The sequence below is a fragment of the Alosa alosa genome, chromosome 18, assembly GCF_017589495.1.
Source record: "Alosa alosa isolate M-15738 ecotype Scorff River chromosome 18, AALO_Geno_1.1, whole genome shotgun sequence".
Lineage (NCBI taxonomy): Eukaryota > Metazoa > Chordata > Actinopteri > Clupeiformes > Clupeidae > Alosa > Alosa alosa.
This window is the reverse complement of record NC_063206.1, coordinates 225,001-237,500: the sequence shown is the minus strand read 5'-3', so window position 1 is coordinate 237,500 and position 12,500 is coordinate 225,001. Positions and strand designations below refer to the sequence as shown.

At 42.2% G+C, this 12,500-nt stretch overlaps 1 protein-coding gene and 1 long non-coding RNA gene across 2 annotated transcripts in view; both read left to right on the top strand.

The window, feature by feature from the left end:
- The window catches only part of LOC125311739, a 2,011-nt gene extending 1,211 nt beyond the window's left edge, over nt 1–800 (top strand). The window contains exon 2 of the long non-coding RNA XR_007196520.1: nt 1–800. This exon is cut by the window's left edge and continues 588 nt beyond it. This is a non-coding gene — a long non-coding RNA (uncharacterized LOC125311739).
- Nucleotides 801–902: 102 nt separating this feature from the next.
- Nucleotides 903–12,500, top strand: part of spef1 (sperm flagellar 1) — a 42,758-nt gene continuing 31,160 nt past the window's right edge. Inside the window, exons 1-4 of the mRNA XM_048268973.1 lie at nt 903–1,127; nt 1,442–1,553; nt 2,012–2,162; nt 4,844–4,886. Coding sequence (XP_048124930.1) covers nt 1,019–1,127; nt 1,442–1,553; nt 2,012–2,162; nt 4,844–4,886 — 415 coding nt within the window. The 5' untranslated portion in view covers nt 903–1,018. The remainder of the gene's footprint in view (nt 1,128–1,441; nt 1,554–2,011; nt 2,163–4,843; nt 4,887–12,500) is intronic.

Here is a 12,500-nt window from a genome sequence, read left to right as displayed (position 1 = left end):
CACCGTCTAGCCAGACCTACAAATCTGCTCTTTGCTTTTTCTTATTTTTTAAACGGACCTCAGTCTCTGCAACTGGATTCCAATGGAGAATGAGACCAGATGATATTGCTCTATATATACACACACACACACACACACATACACTCTGGAGAATGAGACCAGATGATATTGCTCTATATATACACACACACACACACACACACACACACACACTCTGGAGAATGAGACCAGATGATATTGCTCTATATACACACACACACACTCTGGAGAATGAGACCAGATGATATTGCTCTATTCCTTGTTCAATGGAGCATGAGACCAGATGATATTGCTCTATACACACACACACACACACACACTCTCACGCACATACACTCTTGTGAATGAGATCAGATGATATTGCTCTATTCCTTGTTCAATGAAGCATGAGACCAGTTTAATCCAGTCGAATTGCTCTATTCCATGTTCTTTCTTGTTGTTCTTTTCCAAGCCACTGATGCTTTTATATTTTTGCATCTTTATTTTTTTATAAGTCACATTTTGTCTTTGTCATGTTTATGTTTACATGTTTATGTTTTTGCACATTGACAGAGGCATTTGAAAGGTTGTGCCAGTTGGGATTTTAAACCATTTTCTTGTTCAGCTGGTCTGAAACCTTTTGTATTGTCTAATTGACTCTCAGTCCTTTTTAAATTATTTACTGTTTTATTTTGTAATCATGTTGTCAACATGTTTCAATGTGCGTCATTCTGTTAACTTAGTGCCTTTTCTACAGACAGCAATAAAAAGATTTTACTGTACTGGGTCCCGTTTGTCCTACTGATTTGTCTAGAGCGCAAACACGCAGGAGATGTCCTCCCTCGTCTTCCGTAAATTGGTTGCTTGGTAACGACTCAAACAACCGTCCTCCTGACAAGTGGACAAGTGGAGTTGAATAAGAGTGGGTTGTTTTCTTTTCTGTTTTAGTTTAACGCCAGTAGCCTATTAGCCATCGATATTTGTTTTTATCACTTCAGAAATGGATAATGAATTAGACGAAGAAACATTACAAGAGCTGTACGCGTGGATTGATAAAATACCTCTCTCCAGACCAAAGAGGAACATCACTAGAGACTTCAGCGACGGAGGTAGTGCTAGCCAATTAACGTTAAGGTTGTGGTCAAATCAACATGTGTAGATGTAGCTCTAGCCTAACTTACATGCTAGTCAAAAAATCAACAACTTTCTAATCGAAACGAATGTATTGTTTAGGCCATGAGCTACAACTATGTTAGCACTGCGACATATGACTTTAGCTTTATCTATTGAAACGCAACGTTAATGTTTGCACACCTGTTTTGCTTATGATGATTACTGGCCCGTTTGTCTCGCGTTACTGGACAAGTTTCAGTAAGTAAGTTTAACAAAAGCATCACTGGCGCATCGATGTTTATTTTTTCAGTGATGGCTGCGGAGGTCGTGAAACACTTTTTCCCCAAACTGGTGGAGCTCCACAACTACACACCGGCCAACTCCACCCAACAGAAGCTGAGTAACTGGAGCACCCTGAACAGGCAAGCCTGCCCAGTAGGCCTGAGCGCAGACAGTCATGAAAACAGCGCGCTGCTTATCTTGCGCCGCTACCCCACGCGGAGTCCCCGGGGAGCGGGCGGGAATGTGACACGGGGTCCTCTCAACTTGCTGCAATAACACAGGGACGTGAGAACGCGAGACAGACAGGCTTAGTGTAAAGCCTGTGATTTGACTCATATTGCAGGCATAACAGCTATTTATGACCGCAAATAATCGATTTGGGGCGAGAGAAAACATGGTTAAGATGAGGATTCTACTGAGCTAGCCCTTTTGATTTGTTTTGATCTGTCAGTGTTTGAGGTGTAAGTGGTCTCAGCAATCATATTACTGCAATACCCTAATGAACTTAAAGTAGTCATTAAGTGGTAATTTATAAAGAATGAGGCACCCAGTCACCGAATAGAGATATGGCTGACACTGTGCCTGTGTCTGGCTGCAGGAAGGTGTTTCCCAAGCTGAGTTTCCACGTTCCCGAGGAGGTGGTGCGCAGGATAGCCATGAGTGTGTCCGGCTTCATCGAGCCTGTCCTGTGCGCGCTGCGGGAGAGGATAGAGAGCAAGAGAATGGCCAGAGGGGGCGACAACATGCAGGTGTGTATGTGTGTGTCTGTCTCTGTGTATGTGTGTGTGGTTTAGTTGTTCATTTCTATCACTGCAAAGAGTTGCATCTGCAGGTTGCAGATTTTGGTGATATGACCTGGCTACATCCCTGTGTCATAATAATGTGTGTGTGCGTGTGTGTGTGTTGCCGTGCTGTTCTATTCTTCGTGTGTGTGTGTGCGTGCGTGTGTGTGTGTGTGTGTGTGTGTGTGTGTGTGTGTGGTAATAATGTGTGTGTGTGTGTGTGTGGTAATAATGTGTGTGAGTCAGAACAGGTTGTTCTCGAACAACTGCTGTAGCATTCTCATGATGAAATAGTGCTTTGCACCAAAAAGAACACAGGATGTTGACACACACACAGCTATCAGCAATCAAGCCGCTAATGCAACATGGAACTCTGATGAACAGTTCATGTGTAGCCTGGAGAACACCAGAGCGCATGGAACTCAGATGAACAGTTCATGTGTAGCCTGGAGAACATCAGAACACATGGAACTCTGATGAACAGTTCATGTGTAGCCTGGAGAACATCAGAACACATGGAACTCAGATGAACAGTTCATGTGTAGCCTGGAGAACATCAGAACACATGGAACTCTGATGAACAGTTCATGTGTAGCCTGGAGAACATCAGAACACATGGAACTCTGATGAACAGTTCATGTGTAGCCTGGAGAACATCAGAGCACATGGAACTCTGATGAACAGTTCATGTGTAGCCTGGAGAACATCAGAACACATGGAACTCAGATGAACAGTTCATGTGTAGCCTGTAGGGCTGGGATGGTATGGATGTTTTCTTACCGCGGTCGGTAAGCAAGAAATTACTGCGTTTTTCCGATATACACCCCAAAAAAAAAAAAAAAAATACTATGGATTATGAATTTTGTGCCGCCCTCAGCCATCACAGCCAATGAAACTTTAGGCAACTGCAGCAACTTCAAAGACCACTGGACCAAATGCTTCAGACATGAAGAGATAAGCACAAGGCTAACTGTTAAAGTCATGACACTTATGCTTATGTTACAACAGTAGGCTACCGCACATTTTAATGGCTGCGTCAGGTTGTAACAAAGGTAGGTCCGAGGCTAGTCTAGACTTACATGTCGCTGTTAAGTTAAATTCTTAACAAACAAGAACAAAGGCTATTTTGTAATTCTTTCATGAACTAAACATCTATGACTCCTTTCTGGCCAAATTTCACAGCTTTCACGTTTAACAGCTTTATGTAAATCGAGTTTGAACGGAGAGAATAGAAAAGTGTTACGACTGTGCCAGTTCTGCTCTACTCTCACATAGTAAACAAATGGAATGTTGGAACATCGCGCTCCCCAACACAAACGCGTAAGGTCGGGTTTGCTTCATCTTTTGATGATATGTTTTGAAGTTTTGTTTTGAAAACGGAGGGTTAGCCTACTTAACGTAACTGTGGTTCTCTGAGTATCAATGTCATAAGATGGTTCATCACATCACACATCATAACATTGCATAGGCCTACGTGTACACATGTGCAGGCCAATTATAGTGGGATTCAACTTCATGTAGCCTAGGCTAGCCACCTGCAGACGTCTAAGCTGACTGCATAACTCTGAGATTCTGCTACGTTTTCAAACCAGAATTGTGCATATGTCATGGTTGAAAACGTCAAAGTCGAATCACCCAAATGTTTTACAGATTGTTTTTTTTTTGCGGTGATGGCGGTGACAAGCTCAGACCCGCGGTAGGGGTCACGTGACCGCGGTATTGCGGTAATGCTGTTACCTTCCCAGCCCTAGTAGCCTGGAGAACACCAGAGCACATGGAACTCTGATGAACAGTTCATGTGTAGCCTGGAGAACATCAGAACACATGGAACTCTGATGAACAGTTCATGTGTAGCCTGGAGAACATCAGAACACATGGAACTCAGATGAACAGTTCATGTGTAGCCTGGAGAACATCAGAACACATGTAATAAGTAACGGATAACGGACTCCACGGTGGAGTCCGTTATCCGTTATCCCACCGTGTTGTCCGTTATCCCACCGTGTTGTCCGTTATCCCACCGTGTTGTCCATTATCCCACCGTGTTGTCCGTTATCCCGCTTATTCCACTGTTGCCACTTGCGTTGTGTTCATTTCCTGTTACAATTTAAACGTTTTAATCGCTAAAACGGTCTTGTTTGTAGAACTACTTTCTTCCAACACATATCAACTAATTTCTCAACTCACAGGACAAACTGCCGCTATTAGTTCTAAATGGATGGTTGTTACGCCAAAGGCCAGTTGTTAGTTCTATCTCTCCCGCTGTCAAGCGGGCGATCCCAAGATTCTGATGAACTTTAGCTTTGAAACATCGCTATTTTACTTAGCCTGCATGTCATCCAACTAGCTAAAAGCCACCTCCGTCATATGCTACAATGTTGCAATGTTCTGAACGTCTGCATTTTACAGCTCGAATGCAACGTGACAGTTCATTTAAACTTCACAACAGGTCATGACTAATATACAAGTGTGATAATGGCCAAAAAATGGATCTATTTTCATAGGTGTGCAGATAACATACGGTTAATGGTCGTTCTAAATTACGTAGGACAATGGGAAATTCAACCAAGCAGTGGAATAACGTGGAATAACGTGGAATAAGAAGTCCAATAACTAACTCCATATTGTTTCTCTTGTCCTCCTCCAAGCAACTGGAGTACTACAGTGTCTCCCAAGAGAAGCCACACAAAGGTACACACACACACACACACACACTATCACACACACACACACACACACTATATCACACACACACACACACGCATCTACTCATCACACACGACACACACACAAGCACGCACACACACACTATCACACACACACACGCACGCACTATATCACACACACACGCACACACACACGCATTACCACACAATCACACACACGCACAATAACACACTATCACACACACCATCACTCACACACACACACACACACCATCAATAATCACATCTATCACACACACACACGACGCCATCAATAATAATAATAATACACGCATTACTAATACACACACACACGCTATCGTTACCACACATCTAATTCATCACACACACGCATTAACACCATCACACAACCCATCATTAACGCTATCAATAACACACCATCACAATACCACGCCATCAATAATAATAATTCCACGCAATACCGCACACACACACTATCACACACACACACACACACTCACACACACACACACACACGCACGCACACACACACACACACGCACACGCACACACACACACACACACGACACACACACACACACACGCTTATCACACACACACACACGACAACACACACACACGCGACACACACACACGACACACACACACACACACACACACACTCACACACACACTCACACACTCACACACACACACACTATCACACACACACACACACACACACACACACACACTATCACACACACACACACACACACACTATCACACACACACACACACACACTATCACACACACACACACACACGCACACACACACACACACACACACTACACACACACACACACACACACACTATCACACACACACATTTCACACACACACACACATTATCACACACACACATTTACACACACATCACACACACACACACACACACACACACACACATCACACGCACACACACACACACACACACACACACACACACACACACACACACACACACACACACACACACACACTATCACACACACACACACCATACCACCATCACGCGACACGCTAATAATACCCACACACACACACACACACACACACACACACACTATCACACACACACACACACACATCACACACACACACACACTATCACACACACACACACACACACACACACACTATCACACACACACACACTATCACACACACACACACACACACACACACACACACGCACACACACCATCACACACACACACACTATCACACACCTCCTGCAGATGACCCTGTAGCACTGACTCTGGCCCTGCTGTGGCTCCCCCTGGCGCTGACCGATAATACAATTTAAGAGTTTGGTTCCAAAATGCTATTTCTCCGTTTTTAAAAACATTAAAAAGTCAGACTATTTAACTGTGTATTTGAGGTAATATCAGTGAAATTGCAGATGTGTTGTTTTGATTGAGTAAAGGTATATTAAATAACAATACCCCTATTACAGTTCTACTGAAATTACTCAGAAAAACATAATGGGAAAAATTATTTATGAAAATTCATTAAAATGGTGGATATATGTTTTGAACCAGTCTTCAATCATTACAGTTTTTTCTCGATCGCTTTTGATACCTGTGTCAACTCTGACATCACATTCTCAAACAGTTAACACCTCGTGGTCTGAACAAAAGCACTCTGACAAAATGACACATTTTGCTTGCAAAAGGCTGTTACTCTCAAAACACTTAAAACATGCAGCAAAAGCAAAATCTTGCCTTCAAACACTACAACTTGTTGCCAATTCAAAACACTCTTTAATCAATCATTACACACTGGACAACAAAATGCAAAATCTAGTTCTCAAATGAGCATTTTGCTATGTCTGTTCCATTACTTTCTCATTTTTCTGGTATCAGAAAAAAACTGTGAAAAGACAAAATGTACTAAATAAAAAATAATTTATTCATTCCTCCTAAGATGTAACTTCCATTGACATGTAAGACATACAGTAAATTACTAGCAAGATACAGTAAATTTCATTGAACTACAACTTGTCATTTTTCATCTAAATAGACCTACAGTAAATACCTTTTGTACTGTTTTCTCCACCAAATAGGCAATACAGTACTTTGTCTAAATGTGCATTAGATCCATACTTGCAAATAGCAACACAGAACAGACATCTCTTATGTATAATGAATGATTGCTGATTGAAGAATTGTGCAAAGGAGTTTCACACAGGTGTATCAGATATTCAGACTTATGCAAGGAATCTATACCACCTGTGAAAAGATGTTTTCCTTTGTTTAGCATGGGAAAACCAATAGAGTTTGGGGCTTTGAATGACACCTGTGTTAACTGTTTTGCAAAGGTGTGAGAAATGTGAACCCAATGAAAAATGTGTGAACACATTCGCAAGAGATTACTTTGCTGTGCAAAGAAAGTAGTCATGAAGACCAAGTGGACTCCAGTTTACTTAAGCAGGTAAAAGCAATCGAGAAAAACTGTAATTTCTAATATGATATAGTATATAAGTATATATATACACTCTTTTGATCCCGCGGAGGGAAATTTATCTCTGCATTTATCCCAATCCGTGAATTAGTGAAACACACTCAGCACACAGTGAAGACACAGTGAGGTGAAGCACACACTATCTCCCGCGCAGTGAGCTACCTGCAACAACAGCGCCGGGGAGCAGTGAGGGGTTAGGTGCCTTGCTCGGCGGGGCACTTCAGCCGCGGCCTACTGGTCGGGGTTCGAACCGGCAACCCTTCGGTTACAAGTCCAGAGTGCTAACCAGTGGGCCACGGCTGCCCCACAAAAGCTGATGCAAAAGGCGGAGCTAACATTGTAGTCGGATTCATAAACGCGATCCACCCATTGATCCACCCATAGATCCACCCATTGATCAACCAACTCAATTGATTCAATATAGACCTAGTTTGGTGAAGCCACAGCAGGTTCTGTTGAGTGCTATTCAGGTGATTTAAATATCATGTGGAGGCTATCCTTGATGCTATTGCTATTCAGGTGATTTAAAGATCATGTGTAGGCTAGCCTTGATGCTATTGCTATTCAGGTGATTTAAAGATCATGTGTAGGCTAGCCTTGATGCTATTGCTATTCAGGTGATTTAAAGATCATGTGTATGCTAGCCTTGATGCTATTGCTATTCAGGTGATTTAAAGATCACGTGTAGGCTAGCCTTGATGCTATTCAGGTGATTTAAATATCATGTGTAGGCTAGCCTTGATGCTATTCAGGTGATTTAAAGATCATGTGTAGGCTAGCCTTGATGCTATTGCTATTAAGGTGATTTAAAGATCATGTGTAGGCTAGCCTTGATGCTATTGCTATTCAGGTGATTTAAAGATCATGTGTAGGCTAGCCTTGATGCTATTGCTATTCAGGTGATTTAAAGATCATGTGTAGGCTAGCCTTGATGCTATTCAGGTGATTTAAAGATCATGTGTAGGTTATCCTTGATGCTATTGCTATTGCTATTCAGGTGATTTAAAGATCATGTGTAGGCTATTGCTATTATTTGTAGTCTACTGTCTTTGCCTTTTTCGTCCCCCTCTGATCAAAACACTGGCCCCCCCACTGGCCCCTGCAGTAACATTGGTCCAGAACCACCACTGCACCACAGCACACACACACACACACACACACACACACACTCACACACTGGCAGAGTGGTGTAACTACACAGGGGGATTTCCTGTGATTAAAATCACCTTAATGAATAAATGAGATTGTCCCAAGCTGACCTGCCTGCACAGACACACACACACACTCACACACAATAAACACACACGCACGCATACACATACACATACACACACGCATACACATACACACACAATAAACACAGACACACACACTCACACACCAGACTGGGGTGATGATGCTGTTGCGTTGGGTCAGTCCAGCAGGGGGGTTATACCTGTGTGTGTGTGTGTGTGTGTGTGTAGAGTGAATGAATTAAACTGTTCACACAGCAGTGTTGTAGTACTCGAGTCCGAATCATGAGCTAAATTTAGAGACTCTTGACTTGACTTGGACTTTAGCACTGAATGACTCGGACTCGTACATTCAGACTATACAGACTCGGAAAATGAGACGAGGGCTTTTTTTTTTACTCGAATTTTTTTTTGTAATGTCATTAGGCTATAATTGTAATATGTTATTAGAATATTATTTGGTATATGATTTTAATATCTAAATTATTTTTAGTATTAATATTAGTGCAATGGAATGTTACTGCTTCATGTCACATACATCACACATCACGCCATGTTCCTACAATAACAGAGGTTAACTTGTGGCGCCAAATGCCTGGAGACATGAATGCCCCGAAGGTTGTCCGTTAATAGTGACTGGACTCGGACTGGACTCGGATGAGTAGTGGACTCGACTCGGACTTGAATTTTTTTTAATGACTCGGACTTGAACACTGGAGACTCAAACCTGGACTCAGACTTGAGGCATAGTGACTTGCCTACAACACTGCAGCATAGTGCATGTGTTGTGGTGAGCGTATGTCTCCTAGGGGAATGTGTGTGTGTGTGTGTTTTATAGATGTACAGTATGTTGTGGCCATGAGTCTCCCACGCTTCACGTCTGTATTGCGGTGGTGTGTGAGTATGTGGTGTGTATTCAGGTGTGTGTGTGTGTGTGTGTGTGTGTGTGTGTTCGTATGTAGTGATTAGGGATGTCCCGATCCGATATTTGGATCGGATCGGCCGCCGATATTAGCAAAAAATATGGGATCGGCCTGCACAGGAAAATCCCGATCCAGTTTGTTTTCAAAACTCCGGTCCGTGTTTTCCAGCGCACTGATGTAGGTAATCCATTCCAGTTTTTTCAGCTTTTTCCCCAACCGGGTCCCGCTTTTCAGCACACCTAGCTTAATCCGTCCAGCATCCCACTTGTCTGTGCATGTCCCACTAAGAATTTAAAAAAGTTATCTAGCAAACATTTCATGTCACAGTTGAATTAATAGCCTATAGCCTAATGCGTTAACATGACCGCTGAAGTGTCCAGCGACCCTCTTACTAATGGCTTCTTTACATACCTGACGACGACCGGACCGGTAGCGACAATGTGACGCCAAAATGGCGTGATCTCTTGGCGCCTAGGTTTGGGCCGCAATGTAGCACACGGTAGCACTCACTCATTTTTTCAGACGAGCCATAAGGCGAAACAGGAAGATGGACTAGTTCGAGGGCAAGCGAAGTTGCAGTGTTTTGTTACAGTCGTGGAATTTTAATAGTTTGCTGGATAAGTTAACAAAGTTACCAGTGAGAGTTGCAAACACATGGAATTAAGAGGAAAGAATAGAAACGCATTTCTTTTCAAACAAAGTATATCTATTAAGGCCTGAACAAAATCTCTTTCCACTTCAGGAAATTACACAAACTCAGCCAGCTGCTAGCTAGCTAGCCAGCTAACTAAACTGTTTAAATTATTAAAATTTCCCTCGATGACCAAAGTACCCATCTATATATCCAGCTATCTATCTACCTGTGCACACACCTTGGAAACTACATGATCATGATGATGGTAGTTGTGAATAGTAGCAACCAAAGTCTGAAGTACCATCACAGAGGCTAGCTACTGGTGTTTCTTACTGCAGCTTCTTCTGCTGTGTAAGTAGTTAATGTTAGTCTTTTCACAACAGCGACACCCTGTTCAGGGGAGAATATTGCAACTAGTGTTGCACCACCACGCTACAGTATAAATGGTTACGGCGCTCTGTGACGCGTACATTGTCGCTTACTGGTCGGTGCGCCGAGTATGTGGGACGCTTAAGGCCCCTATGCATGTTGCTGCTGACAGCTTTGCCTGTCTAATCCAACGTTATCTCCACGATTTAAGATTTTGTGTAATGTATAGGCACAGCTCGCGACTTTAATTTCCCTATTTTTACAATCGGCTAGCCTAACAAACGCATTTAATTTCAAAAAGCAACCTGGTCAATCGCTAACAACTAAGTGCACCTAGGCCTACAACTCTACACATCCAAAAGGGTAGAAACTTCCAGTAGGCCATCATAACTTTTTACCGCTTAGTTGTGCATCGGCGCAGCCCACGACGATGTGAATTAGTGACAGCTATTGTCGCGTAAACTTAAGCTCCTGTCTCTAAATAGTGTAGATAGGCCTTGCTATGTTGCTTGATTTTCTGTAATAAATGCAGCCTGTAGCCTAGGGTTACTCAGCAAAACCCAGACCAGTTGTGGCATCAGTTTCGGGCTTTTAAAACGCAGAGGGGCTTTTAGCAGTCTCTCACTTATCATTGATGAGCACAGGAGCAGGCTGACACCTGAGCATGTTGAAATGATCACTTTTGTGAAGAAGAATCTCCCCATCATGCTCAGACTGCAGCCAGGGCAAACAGTAGAAATTGAAGGGAGTATGGAGATGGAGCAGTAAAGTGTGGAGGAGATAGCAATACTGTAGAAGGCGTGACAGTTATTTGGGTTGTTATAGCCAATTCAGTGTGTGTGGCAAGTGTATTTAAACATCATGGCTTCCCACACTTGAAAAGGGAAGGACTTGACCAGACTCAGGATTTCACTCGTTGTTCAGTTTATTTGACCAGTAAACAAGCAAGGTGAAAAACCTTTAAAACATACAAAAAAAATAAATAAACAATTTAAATAAAGTTTAGCATTTTCCATCAAAAGTAAATTTAAATAAGGCAATTTTAAACATAAACAATGAAATGGTTAATTTATCAGCCCAGGCAAAGTGTGGCAAACAGTATAGATATATTACCAATTAGGCATTAAATTAGCAGAAAGCCAGTTAAAACCCATTTTAATTTAACCTGTTTTACCTTATGTTTAACCTAGATTTCTATACAGATTTTATACACAATATGACATGTATTCCAATCATAATTTTAACGAAATGAAATTAAGCATTCAGACCGTTTTACTGTAAATTAGCATAACCATTACTGTGCAGGAAATAATCTTAGTTGAAGATTAAGGTTTAATAAATAGTTTAAACAGCTCATAATTAACTTCAACCTATAAACAGGCAATTCATCTCAAATCAACAGACAACACATTTCACTTGTCCATAGACAGACTACTACGTAGCCAGCAATCACATTTAAACAGCGTCCAGAGTCCAATAAATACATTTGAGCTTACCGGTAGCCCCTTTGATCTTTTTCCTTTTGCCCATGAGCTTTAATTCCGGATCCTTCAGCAATTTCTCCTTTCTTCTGCTCTTAGCTGGGTTGCAAACAAGGAACAAACTTTAAGGCCGCCTTCATTGTCTGGGGTTTCTAATTAGTCTGATTTCGCTCACCTGCTGAAGCGCGCTGTGGAGCTGCACGCTCACCGCTACGCGACTGTAGCAGCAAGGCCGCTGTCACATGCACCAAGACGCAGGGCACACCTCCGCAGATCACCATGACAGTGTGTGTGGTAACTATTTTCTACTCAGGTTTTGTGTGTGTTGCTTAGTTTATATATAATTTTATATTGTTTACAATATTGTTTTACACTGATGGCTTTTTAAGCCTTGGTTTACACCTTGAGCAGAGCACTGATGCCAATTCAGTTTCTGTGGTTAATTGACTATTTATTTCTACTCAGCTTTTCT